The 21,244-nt window shown below is 38.7% G+C and overlaps 1 protein-coding gene across 2 annotated transcripts; it reads right to left on the minus strand.

Annotated features, from left to right (window-relative positions):
• Positions 1 to 462: 462 nt before the first annotated feature.
• Positions 463 to 20,213, minus strand: LACC1 (laccase domain containing 1; the record flags this gene model as incomplete). Of its 2 annotated transcripts, none has more annotated exons than XM_080689658.1 (5): positions 463 to 499; positions 11,452 to 11,677; positions 17,501 to 17,666; positions 18,408 to 18,586; positions 19,652 to 20,213. In XM_080689658.1, 5 exons carry the CDS (start codon positions 20,211 to 20,213, stop codon positions 463 to 465), a joined length of 1,170 nt encoding a protein of 389 aa, XP_080545784.1. The 2 variants fall into 2 exon arrangements, with proteins under 2 accessions (XP_080545784.1, XP_080545783.1); XM_080689657.1 differs by lacking the exon at positions 463 to 499 and adding an exon at positions 9,523 to 9,682.
• Between the last annotated feature and the right edge of the window lie 1,031 nt (positions 20,214 to 21,244).

Genomic DNA, 21,244 nt, shown 5'->3' on the forward strand with positions numbered 1-21,244 from the left:
ATTATTGTCATTATTATTATTTTGTGGTGCTGGGGATTGAACTCAAAGATTCTACCTCCAAGCTACACTCCCCACTTGATTGTTTATTTTTTATTTTGAAACAGGGTCTCACTAAGTTGTGGAGAGCCTAAGTAGCTGAGGCTGGTTATGAGCCCAGATCCTCCCGTCTCAGCCTCCCTAGTGCTAGGATTACAAGTGTGAGCCACTACGTCTAGTTATTTTGATTAACTTATGCTTAACACAGTACCTGACCAATAGACAGTATCCAATAAATACTGAACTGAACAGACCTATTCCTGATGGCAAACTAAGAATCATTCTCATGTGTAAAATGGCATACCAACTTTTGTTGGTTATCATTAAAATTAAATGTGTATCATTTGGTTTTGGTTATATTATCCATTGTAATCATCTTGGATTTACATATTTCAAGCAGCTAAATTTCTCTCTTGCAGCCAGTTTTCAGGAAACAATTATGCAAAAAAATCCAGTCAAGTATCTGTAAAACACACAGAAAAAGAATGAGACCTTTACTAATGCTATTAAAATATTAAGGTAAGAATCACAAAGTCTATTAATTTTTATATAACAAAAGTTAATTATAAAGGCTAAAATATTAATTCATTTAAAAGTTATCCTTTGGGTGTCGGGGCCCACTCGGCTGGACCGAGATGGCACCCAGGCTTGTTGCTAGCGTGGATTCAAGATGGCGCCTAGGCTTGCAGCCAAGTCATGAGACTCACAAGATGGACGTCTCCTTGAGCATGCGCAGTGTGCCATGCTACATGCCTGCAGAATGATCAGTGATGCAGCACCTTGTGCTACCACCAGCCTGCCTATGAGAGAGTCAGAAATGTGCATGCCCTAGCCATGGGAAGCTTGGGGTTGGTAGGGAATAGAGGGAGGGATTATGATGCTGATATATATTGTGCTTGTTGTACGCATTGTCAGACATATTAGACATATAAGATATATTGAGAGACATATGAAGAAGAGACATATTAAGGATCCATTAAAGAAGAATTCATATTTCAGCTGAAGAGGTGTCTGTGTCGTTCTCTAAGCCCCTGCGGGTCGGAGTCTTAGGGGACGATAAGTGGCGCCGAAACCCAGGAAAAACAACGTAGCAAAAAGTTCGCAGGTAAGCGACAAAATAAGATAAGGCTCGCGGATAAGCAAGGGACAGCGCTGTAAAGGTTCGCAGGAATTTGCGACGATAGGCTCGCAGGAGATTACAACGATAGGCTCGCAGGAGATTGCGACGATAGGCTCGCAGGAGATTGCGACGATAGGGGTGTAGGAGTTTGTGACAAAGTAAAACTTATCATGAGGTCTAAGGTTGCTACCATGAAGGTCAAAGAGGCTCTTTGTAACATTCTGTCTAAGGGAGGAGTGAAAGTGAAAGCAGCCACTTTAGAAAATTTTCTTAGCACAGTTAAAGCAGTAGCTCCATGGTTTTTGGAAGAAGGACATGTTAACATTTCTCAGTGGAAACGTCTTGGTCAGGATCTTCTTAAGGCCGAAGGGGCTCTCCCACCTGGGACATTGGCTATCTGGAGTTTAATTAAAGCATGCCTGACAGATAAAACAGGAAGGTATCGTCAAGTTCTGGCTGAAGGCTCTAATGCTTTAGAGGAAGCAAAAGAAGAGATTTCAGAGCAAGGTCAACAGGCAGATTCTCACAGGGACGAGGAGTCCTCTGAAAGCAACTCCTCTGATTCCTCCGAGGAATAAGAGACATGGCCTGTTCCACCAGAAAGAGATAAGGAGGAAGAAGCTTTGTTAGAATCTTGGCGCAGGTTCCAAATGTCTTATAACAGAAAAAAGAAACATCCTGAACCTTCCGCTCCTCCCCCTCCCTCTCCTAGTCCACCGCCATATCTTACTGAGAAAGGGAAGTCTGATAGGCGGAAGACATCTGAGGCTAGTCCGTGGGCAGAGATTTTGCCTACACCAGGAGCATTTCCTGTGTTTCTTGACCAGAATCAGCAAAGGTATCATGAGCCATTAGATTGGAAGGTTGTTCAAAGATTAAAAGAAGCTGTGTCCACATATGGAGTGCAGGCTTCATTTACCTTGTCACTGGTAGAATCCTTTGAAAGGTACTCCATGACTCCAAGTGATTGGACAAATTTGTGCAGGGCTGTGTTGTCTGGTGGAGCCTATCTTAATTGGAAGTCAGCCTATATAGAATATTGCTCTGATCAAGCTCGTGTTAATGCTCAGACAGGGAAACCTGCTTGGAATTTGGATATGCTAATGGGACAAGGACCATTTGCTAATAATCAAAATGGGTACCCACAGCAGGTGTATGGGCAGATTAATCAAGCAGCATTAAGGGCATGGAGGATGTTATCAGGGACAGGTAATTTAGGAGCCAGTCTGTCAAAAGTTACTCAAGGACCCAATGAGCCTTTTGCTGATTTTTTATCACGGCTTGTGGAAACTGCTTCTCGGGTTTTCCCTGATGTGGACGCTGCCATGCCATTGATTAAACAGCTAGCTTATGAGCAAGCCAATAAACCTTGTCGGGATGCAATACGTCCCTATAAAAATAAGGGCCTAGAAATATGGCTCAAGGTATGCAGAGACATAACTGACTCTGTCATACAAGGACAAGCCATAGCTGCTGCCATTGTTGCTGGGTTGCAGGGCAAGCCTTATAATCAAAAGCAGAGAGGCAGTTCAGGGAATTGTTTCCGATGTGGTCAACCAGGACACTTAAAAAGAGATTGTATACAAACTAATTCTGGAGCATCCTCTAAACAGGCCCAGATGATTCCCAATTTGTGTCCTCGATGTAGAAAAGGCAACCATTGGGCTGTAGAGTGCAGATCTCGGTGGGATGTAGATGGAAAGCCTCTTCCTCCACCACAATCAAATGCTAGGCCAAAAAACGGGCAGAGGGGCCCTGTGCCTCAGGGCCCTCAAATATATGGGGCAATTCAATAGGAGACAGGGAACGCAGGACCACAGATGAGGCAGGTGCCTCGATTTCAGCAGCCTCTCCCACCATACATAGAGCAACCCCAGGGAGTACAGGATTGGACGTCTGTGCCACCGCCCGACTCATATTAACCCCTGAAATGGGAGTTCAAAAAGTAGATTCAGATTTTCATGGACCCCTTCCTTCTAATACTGTAGGACTGCTTCTAGGCCTAAGTTCCACTACCTTATCGGGTCTAGTGGTGCATCCAGGAGTTATTGACCAGGACTATATGGGCAATGTGAAAATATTAGTTTCTTCCCCTCGTGGGATTTCTGTTATAAATGATGGAGACCGAATTGCTCAGATAATTCTGTTGCCTAGTAAACATTCTCTTTTTCCTAGCCAAAGACAGGCAAGAAAAGATAAGGGCTTTGGTTCTACAGGTCCTCCTGGAGCACGGCTTACTATGGACATGGGGTCACGTCCCATGTGTCAACTCACCATACAGGGAGTCTCTTTTTGGGGTCTCTTGGACTCAGGTGCAGACCGTAGTATCATTAGATTATCTGAATGGCCAAAAGATTGGGGATTACAACAGACAGATCAATTACTTAAGGGGTTAGGATATGCAAATAGTCCAAGCTGCAGTGCTGTTCACCTTAATTGGGCAGATCAAGAAGGTCATTCAGGGACATTCCAACCTTTTGTTCTGGAGCTTCCTGTATCCTTGTGGGGACGAGATGTACTGCAACAAATGGGAGTAAAATTGACTACTGAATCTGTATATAGCCATCAAAGTCAACAACTTATGCATAATGCAGGCTATTCAGGGACAGGTGGGCTTGGCCGATTTGAACAACGTCGAAAGTCCCCTGTTCCCATGATGGGAAGAAATAATCCCAAAGATAAAAGAGGACTGGGTTTTTCTATGGGGCCACTGAACAATTAAAGATTAAATGGAAAACAGATGTGCCAGTGTGGGTCTCTCAGTGGCCCCTTCTTAAAGAAAAAGTTACAGCAGCACACGAACTGGTACAGGAGCAGTTATTGGCAGGACATTTACAGTCCTCCACATCTCCATGGAATACACCTATTTTTGTTATCAAAAAGAAATCAGGTAAATGAAGATTGTTACATGATCTCCGAGCAGTAAATAACAGTATGGAGATCATGGGACCAGTGCAATTGGGGCTACCAGTTATACTGGCCCTCCCTGCCAATTGGCCCACTGTTGTGTTGGACATCAAAGACTGCTTCTTCTCTATTCCACTGCATCCTGCAGATACCCCTCGATTTGCTTTTACAATACCGTCCATTAATCATTAGCAGGTGGATCAAAGATATGAATGGACAGTACTACCACAGGGTATGGCTAATAGTCCCACGTTGTGCCAAATATATGTAGATAAAGCCCTACAATCTATTAGAAAAGAATTTTCTTCTTCCATGATTTGTCATTATATGGATGATATTTTATTATGTGCTAAAACCCCAGAAATTCTAAATGATATGCTTATAAAAACTATACTATGTCTTAAACAATGGAATTTAATTATAGCTCCAGAAAAAAATACAACAAAGAAATGTTAAACAATACCTTGGCACCAAATTAGAAGATACTATTATTCGTCCTCTTAAGGTTAGCTTGAGGGTGAACAATTTACAAACTTTAAATGATTTCCAAAAACTTCTAGGGGATATAAACTGGATTCGACCATATTGCAGACTTAGTAATGCCGACCTTAAACCTTTGTTTGATTTGCTAAAAGGGGATTCAGATTTATTTTCTTCACGATCATTAACACCTGAGGCACGAGCATGTATTAAACTCGTAGAGGAAAGATTATCTGAAGCACAAGTAGATCGTATAGATTATCAGAAAAAACTGCTCTTATGTATTCTTACCACAGATCTCACACCCACTGGAGTGTTGTGGCAAGAGGGTCCCATAATGTGGGTACACCTCCCTCATTCTCACAAAAAGTGTTGCCATGGTATCCAGCCTGTGTTGCACAAATAATTATTAAGGCATTAAAGGCAACTCTGACTGCATTTGGAATGCAGCCTGATTTTATCATCACTCCATATACTAAAGAACAGCTTGCCACTCTAGCTGCCACCAATTCTGACTGGGCCATTGTCCATGTAATGGCCACAGGACAATTCGATAATCATTATTCACAACATCCATGGCTCAGGTTTGTTTTGGCTCATCCTATTATTTTTCCTAAAATCACTCGATCTGCACCGATTGCTGGAGCGCCAAATATTTTTACAGATGGATCCAAAGGAGGTATGGGAGTGATATTCAAAGAAGGCTCAGATCCACAAACTTTTCTTTTTCCCCATTCATCAGCAAAGGCAGTAGAGATTTTGACAGTGATTCAAGTATTTATGCTCTATGATTTCGCTCCATTCAATTTAATTTCAGATAGCTTATATGTACAGGCACTTAATAGCCTTGAATGTGTAGGACATATTAAGGGACAATCTACTATTCTTTTATTACTGGCTAAGTTACAACAATATATTTGGAACCGAAAATGTTCCTTCTATGCAACCCACATACGAGCTCATTTAGGACTTCCTGGACCGCTTGCTGAAGGCAATGCTATTGCAGATTTTCATACTCAAACTGTACTTATTTTTTCAAATGAAGACAAAGTTTTACAGGCTCAAGAATTTCACAATAAATTTCATGTAAATTCCCAAACGCTGAGACTGAAATTTAAAATCACTAAAGAACAAGCTCGACGCATTGTATTGCAATGCAAAAATTGTTTGACATTATTGCCACAGCCTACTACAGGAGTAAATCCTCGAGGTTTGCGACCTCTTCACCTATGGCAAATGGATGTCACACATGTTCTTGAATTTGGCTCTCTTAAATATGTACATGTTTCCGTGGATACATGTTCCGGAGTTATCTTTGCCTCTGCTCATACTGGAGAAAAGGCCCAACATGTAATTTCCCATTGTCTGCAGGCTTTTGCTGCCTGGGGCATCCCTCACCACATTAAAACTGATAATGGACCTGCTTATGTTTCTCAGAGATTTTTTCATTTTTGTGCCCAAATGGCTATACAATTAAATCATGGATTACCATATAATCCACAGGGCCAAGGCATAGTAGAACGAGCCCATGCCACTATTAAATCTACTTTAATAAAACAAAAAGGGGGAATAGGGGCTCAATGGACCACACCAAAAGATAAACTAAATTTTATATTATTTATTCTAAATTTTTTAACGCTGGATGCCAATGGACGAACAGCAGCGGAAAGACATTACAGGCCTCATGAGTGCTATGCAGGGCAAGCAATGTGGAAAGATATTCTTACAGGAGCATGGAATGGTCTGGATGCAGTGCTAACGTGGGGTCGAGGGTCGGTGTGTGTTTTCCCACAGGACAAAGACTTGCCGATTTGGGTTCCTGAAAGATTGGTGCGCCATGTACAGGAACCAATGGAAGATGCCAAGCGACAAATGGATATGGCTAACTCTGTTGGTAATGTTCAACATTGGAATGGGTGAAAAAGATCTTTGGGGAATTATTTCTGCTTTCCCTCTTCCTTTACCTGTATCTACCACTGCCACCATTTTTCCTCGGTTCTTTACGACCAATAGTTCCTTAAATTTGCCCTGGATTCCCTTTGATGAAGAAATTAGGCCTTATGCATTTTTTAATATAACTTTAAATGGCAGTTTATGTTTTTATGCTAATAAAATTTTGTATGATACCTATGATAGTCCTAATCCATGTGTACAGTTATATAATCAGACTATGGGAAAATTTCAGCCATTTAATGATTCCAGTCCCATAGGAAATGTTACTGTTTTAGAAGGATATGCTCCTTTAGCATTTTCTAGATATGGACATCCCGAAAATAAAACAGCTCCTTTGCAGCCGCGGTGGGCTCCAAAATGTTATAGCCCACGTAGCTGGCCATTTAAGTGGACTGATTGCCAAGACTCTAAGGTAGTCTGGGCCTCTTCAGGCTATGATTTAAGTTTTTCTCCAGGCATATCTACTATACGCAATCATACTTGGGCAGGATATAATTATACATATCAAAATCCTATACAGTATAAACCGCCCAATCCTTTTAATATTTGGCTTCTCTGTGTGATAGCAGGAGGTTGTACTGATATAACAGCTATGTCTATGATTTCAGGGGGAACTGTAAAAAATTGCAGCTATTCTCAGAATTTTTCCGATACTTTTGAGGATAGCGTCAAAGTAAATTGTTCAATGGGACCACAACTCCCATTTGGACCCACTCCTGTTTGTGTAACTACTCCATTTTTTTGGCTTGTTTCTAATAGTTCCTTGGTTAATGATAGTCTAGGTTGTTTTATTGATACCTATTTTCTAACTTTCTGCTGGAATGCTTCTATGCACCCTTGGGCAGTAGTAATGCGACTGCCTATAGCAGTTCCTTGGCCAATAAGAGTGGATGTAAATTCCCTTCCAGTTTTGCTGAACCGAGAAAAGAGAGATTTTGGAATTTCTGCTCTTATTGCTGTAATTGTGGCCTCTGTGACCGTGGCAGTTACAGCTGCTGCCGCTTTGGCAACGTCTATAAATACTACAGCCACTATGAATGCCCTATCCTCACATGCGGCTACTGCCATGGCTCAGCAAGCTCAAATAAATGGACAACTTAAAGCTGGCATATTAATGGTAAATCAAAGAGTAGACCTGTTACAAAAACAGGTTGACATTCTAGGGCAAATGGCCATGGTACCATGTATTCATAAGTTATCTGGATTATGTATAACATATGTGCAGTATCAAAATTTCTCCCATGCAGGCAATTTGTCTCGGCAATTAAGCAAGATTCTTCTAGGGACTTGGAGCCATGAATTTGAACACACCATGATTGAGCTTCGAGCGTCCATCGTTGCAATTAATTCTACCCGTGTAGAAGTCGTCACAGTACAACAATGGATGGACTTGATACATGGAACATTGGGTTTCTTAAAAGATTGGGGTGGCATGGCATTCTGGGCATTCTTGCTGGTGGTAGCATGCTGTTTCCTGATTGGATATATCAGGCGAACTCGACAACACACACTGCAACAACAGCGCATATTGGTGCAAGCTATGGCAGCCCTTGAAGCTGGCTCATCTCCCCACGTATGGCTCAGTATGCTGGATCGGTAGTCAGTGACGGGTAAGATCGTCCCCGGGACCATATCAACCTAAGACAGGGAAACAATCATGCTATTGTTCTCCCAATGACGGGTAAGAATGGTCCTTGAGGGTCGGCAACCTAAGACAGGCACGATCCCGAGCCTTATTTTAATAAAACAAAAAGGGGGAGATGTCGGGGCCCACTCGGCTAGACAGAGATGGCACCCAGGCTTGTTGCCAGCGTGGATTCAAGATGGCGCCTAGGCTTGCAGCCAAGTCATGAGACTCACAAGATGGACGTCTCCTTGAGCATGCGCAGTGTGCCATGCTATGTGCCTGCAGAATGATCAGTGACGCAGCTACCACCAGCCTGCCTATGAGAGAGTCAGAAATGTGCATGCCCTAGCCGTGGGAAGCTTGGGGTTGGTAGGGAACAGAGGGAGGGATTATGATGCTGATATATATTGTGCTTGTTGTACGCATTGTCAGACATATTAGACATATTAGATATATTGAGAGACATATGAAGAAGAGACATATTAAGGATCCATTAAAGAAGAATTCATATTTCAGCTGAAGAGGTGTCTGTGTCGTTCTCTAAGCCCCTGCGGGTCGGAGTCTTAGGGAATGATATTTGGGAAAAATTGTATACATGCCAAAGAGGTAATGTTAAATCACCATCATAAAACATTTTTGTATAACTCTAAAAACTCTATTAATATAAATTCTCTTTTGATGCAATTGTACTTTCTTACTCTATGATTGTAAATGAGGTGCCAGCAAACTATAATCAGTAAGTCAAATGTGGCCCCTCACCTGGTTTTTTAAAAAAATGTTTAACTGGCACAAGGTCATACTCATTCATTTCTGTATTATGTCTGCTTCTGCTCTGCAATGGCAGTGTTAAGTATTTGCAACAAATACTGTATGTCCCACAAAGCATAAAATATTTACTATCTGGCCCTTTAAAGAAAAATTTGGTAAACTCTACTATAGATAACAGTTGGAAATCCAGATGAAAACTAGGCCAATTCACAAATGTGTGGACTTCTTATTCTAAAATTTAGAATCATTATGCAAAGATATATCCTCAAAATTAAAAAAGGATATAAAGGTATACAGATGTCAGGTATATAGTAGAGATAAAAGACTACAGTATTTTGCAAAGATTATTTTATTTTGTACTTAAAAATTAAGCCTGACAATTCTTCACTAACTAGGAAAATAGTTAATCTTTATGACAAAAGCTTATTACTGAAAATGTTTTTCTATCTTTATAGTCTTATAAAGAATTTAGAAAATTAATTCTTCTTATAGAAATACAGGATAAAATTAATTTTTAATGAGTTGAGGGAAAGGCTGAAAGGATGAGGAAGGGAGAGAAAGAAAGGAGAGGGAGAGAGCCAGAGAAAGAGAATGGAGAGAAGAGTTATTGGAGAGAGAAGAACCTTATACCTCATTCTCTAATCGATATGAAGCCGATCTGTGTACCAAAATTAAGGCCATCACGGACATGGGAGAAGAACTTGTCAGGATGGCAGGATGTACAGAGGTTGAGATCTTGGTCCTGGTCATGAATATTCTGTGGAAGAATTCCTCCTTGTTCTAGAAGAATCCTGAGGATAAAGAGGTTTCAAAACATATCAAGAGTTTATTCTACCAATAGCTGAAGCAATATGAATAAACTATGGATATTGGTGTGAGAGCATTCCAGAAATATCTGCTTTGAACAACACAAATTGTTATTCGTTTATACAACATGGAGTAGGAAGGAAATGATACGTTTTATCATCTAAGTTCACAAATAAATCATACAAACTTCCATATTATTCTGTAAACAAGTCTTGGATAGAGAATTTTATAATAAAAATGAAGTGCTTAGTTACGAAAAATTTTCTCAAGGTACTAGGGTATTTTTAGACAAGATTCATTTGGTTTAGACAGAGTATGCTTTATAGTCCTCTTACCCTCTTCTCTCCTTTCCTCCCATGAACTAGATTTTACACAGAAATTTTTTTTCCACAAACATATTATGATATGAAATATGAATGAAAATTAGCAATGCTTATTCTATATCAATTCCAATATTTTCTATTTATTTATTAAATGACACAGAATTTGAGTAAGGTTTTGATGAGTGGAGTAGAAACACAATTCAAATCTAAAATCAATTTTCCTTTTAGAAATGATGAATAATTTTCAACAGATAGAAAAGAAAATTTCATGAATTCAAATGCATAGGACTATAAAAACTCGATGAGTGACTATTCACTTGAAAGTGGGTATAATGATTTTGCTAAAAAAAAATCCTCCAGTTAATTAAATAAGAGTAATTTTTAAATATCAGCTTCCTGGGAGCCAGACATGGTGGCATACAATTGTAAGTCTAGTAAGTACTTGGGAGGCTGAGACAGGAGAATCACAGGTTCTTAGCCAGCCTCAGCTACTTCGTGAGGTCATCTACAATTTAATGATACCCTGTCTCATGAAAAGATGGGGCTAGGGGTATAACTCAGAGGTAGAATGCCCCTGGGCTCAAGCCCCAACATCACACACACACAAAAATAGGTATCAGTTTCCTGATAATTTTTATATTCAGAATTTACCTGAGGAATGACTGTGAAATAAAGTATATGCTCCCTTTTATATATGAAATTAAGGAGATATTTTTCAAGACTAACCATTTCCTTCTTCACTTTTTAAAAATCTATAAATCTATTTTATTTTTTGTGGTATTGGGGATTGAGCTCAGGGGCATTCTACATCTGAGCTACAGCCCCAGCCCCATTTTATTTTTATTCTGAAACAAGGTCTCACTAGGTTTATGGGAGTCTCACTATTAATGAGGCTGTCCTTGAACCTGTGATCCTCCTGTCTCAGCCCTACAAGTATTGGGATTACAGGCTACAGGCATGGACTACTATGCCCAGCTCGTTCTTTACTTTTAAATCAATAAGAGATACCATATAAGAAATTTTCTGTTACATGAACTTAAACAAGAAAAGTTTCCATATTTAGTTTTGTGTATGTGTATATATCAAACACCTTTGTAGCTACCATTTGATTTGTTCTCAAAGTTACTCTTTTTTTTGGGGGGGGGGTACTAGGGGTAGAACCCAGGGGCTTTTCTACCTCCAGGCTATACTCCCAGACCTATTTTATATTTTATTTGGAAACAGGCTCTCACTAACTTGCTGAGAGCCTCATTAAGTAGCTGAAGCTGGCTTCGAACCTGTGCGATCCTCCTGTCTCAGTCTCCCAAGGGCGGGGATTACAAGTGTGCACCACCACGCCCAACCCTCGAAGTTACTATTTCTAAAATAATTTGCTTTTATAAATAGAAACAATAATCAAATTTGCAGTTCCACAGTAAAATCAAACAGACCTAGTGGCTTTACGGATGTCAACATAGGGGTTTGACGAGTCAAAGAGTCGCACACATGCAGGATGAAGGTTATAAAATTCATGTGCTGATTCCCTGGGAAGAGTAAAGCAACAAGGTCCTACAGAAGGTCCCAGCACAGCGATAATGTCCTCCAAGCTACAGCCATATTCTGCTATCATAGCATTCACTGTAGCCATAGCGACACCTAACAAAGTACCTTTCCAGCCTGGAAAATAGAAAAAAAGATTAGAAACATCAAAACATAAAATTTAAACTCAATTTATGTCTAAGTTACAAATGAACATATTCAGTTTGTATATTTTTCAAAGTCCAGAAATAATAAACAAATCACACTGGGCATGGTGGTGCAAGCTTGTAATTCCAGCACTTGGGAGGCTGAGACAGGAGAATCGCACAGGTTGAAAGCCAGCCTCAGTTACTTAGTGAGGCTCTCAGCAACACTAAGTTTCCAAATAAAGTATAAAAAATAGGTCTGGGAATATAGCCCAGAAGTAGAAAAGCCCCTGGGTTCCACCTTCCAGTACCACCATAAATAAATAAATACCACTAGGGTTCCTGGAAACCCTTCTACCTCTGGGCTACACACCCAGGCACCTATTTTTTATATTTTTATTTAGATACAAGGTCTCTTAAACAAGTGAGGCTGGCTTCGAATGTGCGCGATCCTCCTGTCTGCCTCCCAAGCACAGGGATTACAAGTGTGCACCACCATGCCCGGCACCTTTCCCATTTTTTTTTTTTTAACACATTTGTTTTTTATTGCTGAGCTGCAAAAGTTCTTTGTTTGGAATATTAACCCCTTATCTGATATGTTATTTGCCAGTATTTTCTTCCATTCTATGAGTTGTCTTTTTCATTGTGTCCATGTGTCCATTGATGTAGCATTTTTGGGGAGATGCTGGGGTTTGAACCCAGAGGCATTATACGTCTGAGCTACACCCTGAGCCCTCTTTTATTTTTTATTTGAAGCAGGGCCTAAATTGTGGTGGGTCTAAGTTGCTGAGGCTGGCTGCAAACATGCAATGCTCCTGTCTCAGTCCCCCAAGTACTAGTATTGTTAGTGTGTGTCATCACACCCAGCTTAGATTTTTTATTTAAATAATTCAATTTATCTATTTTTACATTTGTTGCTTGTGCTTTGAATACCTAATTAACCACTGCCCAATTCATTATGATTTATACTGATTTTTTTCTGAGTTTTATAATTTTAACTTTACATTGTATCTTTGATCCACTTTGAATAAACTTTTGACTATGATGTAAAGTAAGGGTACAATATTATTCTTTTGAAGGCAGATATTCAATTTCCTCAGTCTCACTTGTCAAAGAGACTATCCTTTCCCCATTTGCTCAAAAACATTTGATCATACTCAAGGTTTATTTTGGGGCTCCCTATTCTATTCCATTGGTTTATATGTATATATTCATACAAATACCATGCTGTTTGTTTTGTATTAGGGATTGAACCCATTGTCATTCTACCTCTAAGCTACATCCTCAGCCATTTTTGTGTATTTTTATTTTCAAACGGGGTCTTGCTAAGTTACACAGGATCTCCTTAAGTTGGTGAGGTTGGCTTTGAACCTGTGATCCTTTTGTTTCAGCCTCCTCCATAGTGGGAAGTACCACACTGTTTTGATTACCATTGCTTTGCAGTAAAACATTTTTTTATTGGTGCATTGTAGTCATACATCATAATGGGGTAGATGTGTGTATGTATGCCCTTCCCTACTTCCCACCTCAACCCCTACCTCCTTCCTCCCTCATGTTTGGTTAAGTGGTTGACTTTGCTGTTTATGAATTACATCATGTATATTAGGGAATTTCCACCTTCCCCCTCCCATCCCCCTCAGTTAGGTCACCTTATTTGCTCATCTACGTTTTTCCTTCTTTGTTTAGAGTTCCTCCTATGACCCATTTTTCTCCCTAGCTTCTTCATATTAGGGAGAACATCCAATTTTTTACTTTTTGTGACTGACTAATCTCACTTATCTAATGTTCTCCAGTTCCATCCATTTCCCTGCAAATGACATAATTTTTGTTCTTTCTTTATGGCACAGTATGCAGTACAATTTTAAGTCAGGCAGTGTGAGACATCCAACTGTGTTCCTTTATTATTACTGTTTTGACTATTCAGAATTTTGTTTCTGAAAAAAGTGCCTTTGGGATTTTTTAGGGACTACATTAAAGCAAAGGTCATTTTGAGTAATTAACATATTATCAATATGAAGTCTTCCAATCCATGAACATGGAATTTCTTCCCATTCATTTCTTCTTGAATTTCTTTCAGCAATGTTTTGTGGTTTTCATCTCTCCCTCATTTTCTACACTTAAGTCTATTTTAAATCTCATTCCTCTTTTCACATACTTCTCCATTTTCCCAGACTACTGCTCCTTTGCTACTTTTACTTCTCTTTCTCTCCTTTGGATCCCATGGAGTTCTAAGATTAAACCATTTCCTTCATTCCTTCTTTTATCCAGTTGCCAAAGACAAAAAAACTAAGAATATTCTATTTTTCCCTCATTCTCTATATTGTGAGTTAGATTCAGCTGGTTTAGCTGGCCAATAAAGAGTTTTCTTACTCTTTCCTATGGCACTCCATAGGCATAGCCTTCTAAAGAGGAATACTCAAATGCAGAGATCAGTCTTTCCAATCAAAGAGACTGAGATAATGGAAACAAGAAACATTTAGATGACAGAAATTCAACCTCCACTGGCAATCCACTAGACATGTGGTTATGGAAAGAATATAATTAACTGTCAGATTTCTAGCCGAGTCTGTAAGTGGATGAGATATCAATAACCAATGTGGTACAGAAGGCTTTAGAAAAAAACATGTGGAAGCTGGGCATGGTGGTGCATGCTTGTAATCCCAGCATTTGGGAGGCTGAGACTGGAGGATCGTGGTTTGCAGACAGCCTCAGCTACTTAGTGAGGCTCTTTGCAACTCAGTGAGATCATGTTTCAAAAAATAAAATAAAATAAAATAAAACAAAACAGGGCAGGGGGTGTAGCTCGGAGGTCAAATGCCCCTGGATTCCATCTCCAGACCCACAAAAAAAAAAAAAAAAAAAAAAGAGAAAAACACCATGTTGGATTTTTAAAATGGTGATTTTGAACGACCTTTGAAAACTGTAGGCAGATTTTCAGAGGAAAGCAATCAGATACAGGTATTTTGAACTAAAAAGAGATAGTATCAAGGTTTTTGTATATATATATGAATGTCTCTTTCTCTGGATTTCTTCTTTGTCTTTTCACTTATAATTCATCTCTAATTGATTAAAAATCAAGTAGGTAAAGCATATAACTGTATTTTATTTCAAGATCAACTTATTAATGACTTGAAAGAGTTTGCTTAATTTCTTTAACTACTTAAACTTGGATTTTTTTTTTTTTACTAAGGATTGAACCCAGGGGCATTCTACCTCCCCAGCCCTTTATTTTCTGTTTTGAAACAAGGTCTTGCTAGGTTGCTAACAGTCTCACTAACTTGCTGAAGCTGTCCTTGAACCTTCAACTGATCCTCCTATCTCAGTCTCCCAAGTTCTGAGATTATAAGCCTGTGCCACCATGCCAGACTTAACTTTGGATCTTGAAACTAAACATTTTAAAACCTTAGTAGTAACAAATGATACTTCCTCTTTATAACCAAGAACTCAGATTCAACCTTTAAATACCTTTTGCATTGTCATATAATAAGACTGATTTCTCATCTAATTCCATTAATTTTAGTAGGCCAAAAGAAAAATATGCCAGTCAGTCTCACAAGTACTGGGAAGTAACACACTATCCTGATTATCATAGTGTTGCTATAACAATAGTAGTAGTAGTAGTAGTAGTAGTAGTAGTAGTAGTAGTAGTTGTTGTAGTAAAGTAGTAATACATTTACAAGTAAAAATAAATTCAAAAGATTATTCCTTCTTCCACATTAAATAGTAATGACTGAGTAACCTAAATTTTAAAATGCCTTCAGAAAACAAAATTCCACAACCTTAATACAATGTACCATCTAAAGATCTATCTTCTAGAGGACTAATATCCAGAATATACAAAGAGCTCAAAAGACTCTACACTAGCAAAACAAATAACCCAATCAAGAAATGGGCAACTGAACTTCACAAAAGAAGAGATATGAATGGCCAGTAGATATGGAAAAGATGTTCAACATCATTAGTCATTAGGGAGATGCAAATCAAAACTACTATGAGATTCCATCTAACCCCAATCAGAGTAGCAAGCATAAAGAAATAAAATAACAACAAATGCTGGAGAGGATGTGGGGAAAGAGGAACTCTTTTACACTGTTGGTGGGAGTGCAAACTAGTTCAGTGGAGATCAGTGTGGAGATTCCTTAGAAAACTGGGAATGGATCCACCATATGATCTAGCTATACCACTACACCACTCCTGGGTATCTTTCCAAAGGGGTTGAAATCAGAGAATTACAGTAACATATGCATATCCATGTTCATAGCAGCACAATTGGTAATAGCCAAAATATGGAACCAATAACAGATGTTGATCTCCATCAACAGATGAATGGATTGAAAAATTATAGGAAATACACACAATGGAATTCTACTCAGCTATAAAGAAGAACAAAATCATGTAATTCACAAGAAGATGGAAAGATCTGCAGAACATTATGTTAAGTGAGCTCAGCCAAGCACAGAAAAAGAAGGGATATGTGTTTTCTCTAATATGCCCAAACTAGGGTCTATTAGGAATACCAGAGGGACTCCAGAAAATGGAGGGGAAAACTCATAAAAGCTGAAAAAAAAGGGTAGGAAACGAAGAAGTCTTAGGTTGATTAATGGAAGAGCTACATTCAAATATGTCTAAAAGTATGAATGTAGCATGGTTAACCTAGACACTCATTGTTGGGAGGGGGAAGAGGAAATGCGGGGTGGGAGAGGGCACCAAGCATAGTCTGAATGTATGCAATTTTCAATATGATCCACATAAAAATAAAAAATCTATCTTTGCTCTTATTTTAGCAAATAGTTAAATATATTTAGTTACTTAAATTCAGATTTCCAAAAATGTCTTGCTTTGCTTAACTCTCTACCTTTAAACATACTGCTGTATCTGGGTGAACTCCTTTCTACAACATGACTAACATTCCTATTCCATGATGCCTGGATTTCAAAGATTTTCAACAAGAGGTAGTACTATGCCACTAGGTAGTGTTTTTTTGTTTTGTTTTGTTTTTTAATGGTACTGAGGGAGGAACCCAGGGGCTTTTCTACCTCCGGGCTATACTGCCAGACCTACTTTATACTTTATTTGGAAACAGGGTCTCACTAAATTGCTGAGAGCCTTACTAAGTAGCTGAGGCTAGCTTTGAATTTGTGTGATCCTCCTGCCTCAGCCTCCCAAGCGCTGGGATTATGAGCAGGAGCCACCATGCCCGGCCTAGATAGTGTTTTGAAAAGCATGAGGGATTGCTGTTTAGTTACTACAATAACTGGGGATTCTACTAGCACTAAGAATTTCAAGGGCCAAGCCAGGCATGGTAGCACATGCCTATAATCCCAGTACTTGGGACACTGAGACAAGAAGATTTCAGGTTTGAGGCTATCTTCAGCAACCTAGCAAGACCCTGTTTCAACATAAAATTAAAATACGGCTGGGGTGTAGGTCAGAGGTAGAATGCCCCTAGGTTCAATCTCCAGTGCCATCCTACCAAAGAATTTCAAGAGCCAAACTACTTTGCCTGCATTGTAGGATTATCTTGCCCCAAATGTTAAAATATCCTTGCTTAAAAACACTGGCACTTAGTCAAATCTATAGATTCCTTAGTATCTACCTAGGTACCACCTCCTTTGGAAAGTCTACTCTGATTTATATAATTTGATTTAGATATTCTTTTTGCTTGCTCCTGTAATAAGGGTATATAATCCTCATTCTAAACATTACACTTATCACAAAGTAATGTAATCATTTGTCTATCATGCCCACCAGAAAACATTATTTTCCTATACTATAAAATTAGTAAAATCCTAAATGTTTAATTAAGTATACTTACCCGAGTGAGCAACCCCACAAGCTTTTTTGATAGGATCTGCAAAAACTATAGGTATACAGTCAGCACCAAGAGCCGCTATTGTAACTCCTTTCTCATTTGTGATTATTCCATCATACGATTCAGGCTCCTTCTTTCCCATAATCCAGACTTGATTGGCATGATCAGTCTAATAACAATGATGTGTGATTAAAAAGTGTTCTGATAATGAGATTTCCCATACTATAAACTTTTCTGAAAGTACTTATTTTAGCACAAAATTATATAACCAGTGTAAGCTTACTGGACTCTGATAAATATATTTCTACACATGATAAATGACCACATATCAGTATGCTTTATTGAAAGGAAAGTGTGTTTTCCTTTCAATATATATTAAATTTATATTAAAAATATATTAAATTTCAGAATTTAATATAGTCTATCATGTTCATCTTGCATTAGAGATGGGTAAATTTCTACTTGTAGCCCTTTCATAAAGTGAAAATTTAACTTTTTTACCAAGAAAGTTAATTATCAAATAATGTTAATTTTACTTTTCCTAGACTCAAGTAGAGCTAGAATTCTATAAATAACAAAATATTATCTTCTTAATGATGACTCTAGTTCTCCCTAGTGTTGATTTAGGAAATAATCTACCATTCAGAAAATTTCCTTCTATACCCAAAACCATACTTTTAAAATCGAGGGTCTCTAGATAAAATGTATATAGTCATAGAAGTATATATTCATATCATAGAATTGATTTGGGGGCTATGATGTATAAATCTAAAAAAAAATCACATAATTATTCTACATTTTTAGATACAATAATAGAAGCAAAATTAAATAGCTTAATTAAGACCCATAAAGTTAGTGGCAGAGTAAAAAATATACTTCAGAACTTCCAGAATATGAAACAAAATTTTACCTTTATTCGGTAAAAGTTCTCCACATTAAAACCTGCAGCATTTGCCAACCTACGCAGATTTTCTTGAACAACTACCTTGGGATCTCTCCGTTTCGAACTACTGAAGAGATTGAATGAACTAAGAGTTGGTATATAAGATATTCCACCTGTTCTCGTAGTAAATCCATGTATGAAAATATCTGTTAAAGATAAGTAATAAAGATTTAAAGATGCTCTACAAAAGACTACAAAGCACTATAAAAGCTAGTCTCTCCATTAGATCTCCCCTGATCACTTCAACTTGTGCTCATTTATTTGGGGGCTCTAATTTTGACAGTACTTTGTACCTCCATATGTTCTTACTAGATACTGCTGTTTTATCTTCCCTATGGGATTGTTGCTCTTCAAAGGGTATCTTCTGTCTCATCTGTCTTTGTTATATCCAACAGCATAGAGCTCACAGTAAATAGTGCTTAGACAAAAAGGAAGATTGACTATTTTATTTGTTTGTTTTGGGTGATGAAAGGAATGAACCAGGGGCATTCTAACTCTGAGCTACAACCTCAGACTGATTTTATTTCATTTGGAAACAAGGTCTCCCTAAATTGCTGATAAACTCGCTAGAAGCTGGCTTCAAACCTGTGATCCTCTTGTCTCAGCCTCCCAGGCACTGGGATTACAGGCATGCACCAACACACCTAGTTTAAATTTTAATCTCTGAAAGTATCAATGAGTTGAACTTTGCTTTTTTTTGGCAGGTCTGGGGATGGAACCCAGGGGCATTCTACCTCTGAGCTACACCCTCAGCCCTATTTTTTATTCTTTATTTTGAAACAGGGTTTCACTGAGTTGCAAAGGGCCTAAGTAGCTGAGGCTGTCAGTGAACCACGATCCTCCATTCTCAGCCTCTTGAATGCTGGGATTACAAGCATGAGCCACTATGCCTGGCTATTTCAGAACTTCTTAATGAAAGATTTTCATTGTCATAAATCTCTTTGTAAAGGAAGGCTGAAGGATTTTTCTTAAAGCTTAATTTGCATAGAGCAAACTTGTTTATTCATGGTGACTCTGAAGGAGTCATTTCTTGTCACCCCTGAACCACTAGGCCATCTATGTCACTCCCATGTTGCAACTGATGGTCAGAAACAATAAACCCACAAGAGTCACCAAAAGAAAGGGGTGAGGTTTAAAAGGAGGCAAGTGACCTCTAAAGAAAGGGCTAGATTTTCATGTACACAGCAAAAACAATAGAGTGCTGAATATACCTGGGATGGATGGAGATGTGATAATAGTTAATTCTCCTTTCAGTGCTGGCAGACTTCTCAAATATGTTTCTACTTCATTTCGGATTTCTTCTAGTTCATGAGCTGTGATTACGTTTATTTCAGTGGACTGTTTCAAAAGGCTATCCCTCAAAGACACCTGTAAATCTTCAAACTCAAAATTATAAACCTCAGTGAAGAGTTGATCAATAAATGCCTTCATTAATGTTTTCCTGTGAACAGGTACAATTACCTTAATGCTGCTCAGATTTTTTTCATCAATTTTTTGCTTAATGGTATACAAAGAGGCAGCCATGCTGGGATTACTAACAGTCTCAAATTCTCTCAAGAGAGCTAATAATCCATTGTTTGTTTCCAATTCACAATTATCATGTTTGCCATCCCTTTCACAGCTGATGTTACTGCAACATATTATGCAAAGGAACTTAGCTCTAGCAGCATGGTGGTATTGGACAGTATTCAATGTCTTCAGTAATGTCTGATGGTAGCTTTTCTGACAGTTCAATTTCAAACCAAAGAGATCAATCAAAACTGCTTCTGCCATCTTCAGTACTATACAAAGTTTTCAAAGAAGATTTCTGTGTCAAATAAATCACCTGTAAAGAAAAACTAGCATAAATAAGAACGCAAAATTATACCAATCTTTTACAGTTAAACAGAAATTTGATTTAAAAAAGTAATTGTATTGCTCTAAGAAGTAACCAAAAATAGTGAATGTAGATCTCTGCCAGCAAAACAAACTCACTATTAGTTATAAACATGACAATTAAAGCAAAACCATCGTAGCCGGGCATGGTGGCGCATGCTTGTAATTCCCGCGCTTTGGGAGGCGGAGACAGGAGCATCACACAGATTCGAAGCCAGCAGCGCTGGCTTAGGAGACCCTGTTTCCAAATAAAAATATAAAGAGTAGGTCTGGGAGTGTAGCCCGGAAGTAGTTTCCAGGAACCCCAGTACCACAAAAAAAAAAAAAAAAGCAAAACCATCTTTTAATTCATTTTGTCCGAGTGTGGACACATCTTGCCAGAAGAACATGTTTTCTATTTGTTTTCTTTATATAGCAAATTTTAATTAGGAAATTATTTGTCAACTTAAACCATGTCCTCTCTTAAAATTACAGGATGTAGATCTATGAGATATATCATTAATCTTGATCTATTGCTATATTAGTTCACAGCACCTCATATGAAATACCGAGGTTTTTTTTTAAAACAAATTTTTTATTGAACATAAATGGTATATATTTAAACTATACTCGGTGCCCTCTCCCCTCAAACACCGAGGTTTTAGGTTCCCCAGGTTAAGCTGTGCCGCACCTGAACGCCGCATTGCTGTGGAGATTGGAGCTGAGGTAACTAACAGACTTCTCTGTATTTATTTACACTGCACTTCATAGAAGCGACCGCAATCTGGTTCCCAGGTGGTTTTTCTACTTTCTTATTCGTGCACATTTTCTCACCTTCAGCTCCAGCCCTCCAGGCCAGGAGGTGGGTCTCTCTTTGGTGACCCCCCATTTTCCCCTGACATTCTCCTGCCGCCCTCCAACCTCCGCTTCCCATCGCTCTGGGCTCCCGG

Source organism: Muscardinus avellanarius (genome assembly GCF_963383645.1).
Source record: "Muscardinus avellanarius genome assembly, chromosome: 2".
NCBI lineage: Eukaryota > Metazoa > Chordata > Mammalia > Rodentia > Gliridae > Muscardinus > Muscardinus avellanarius.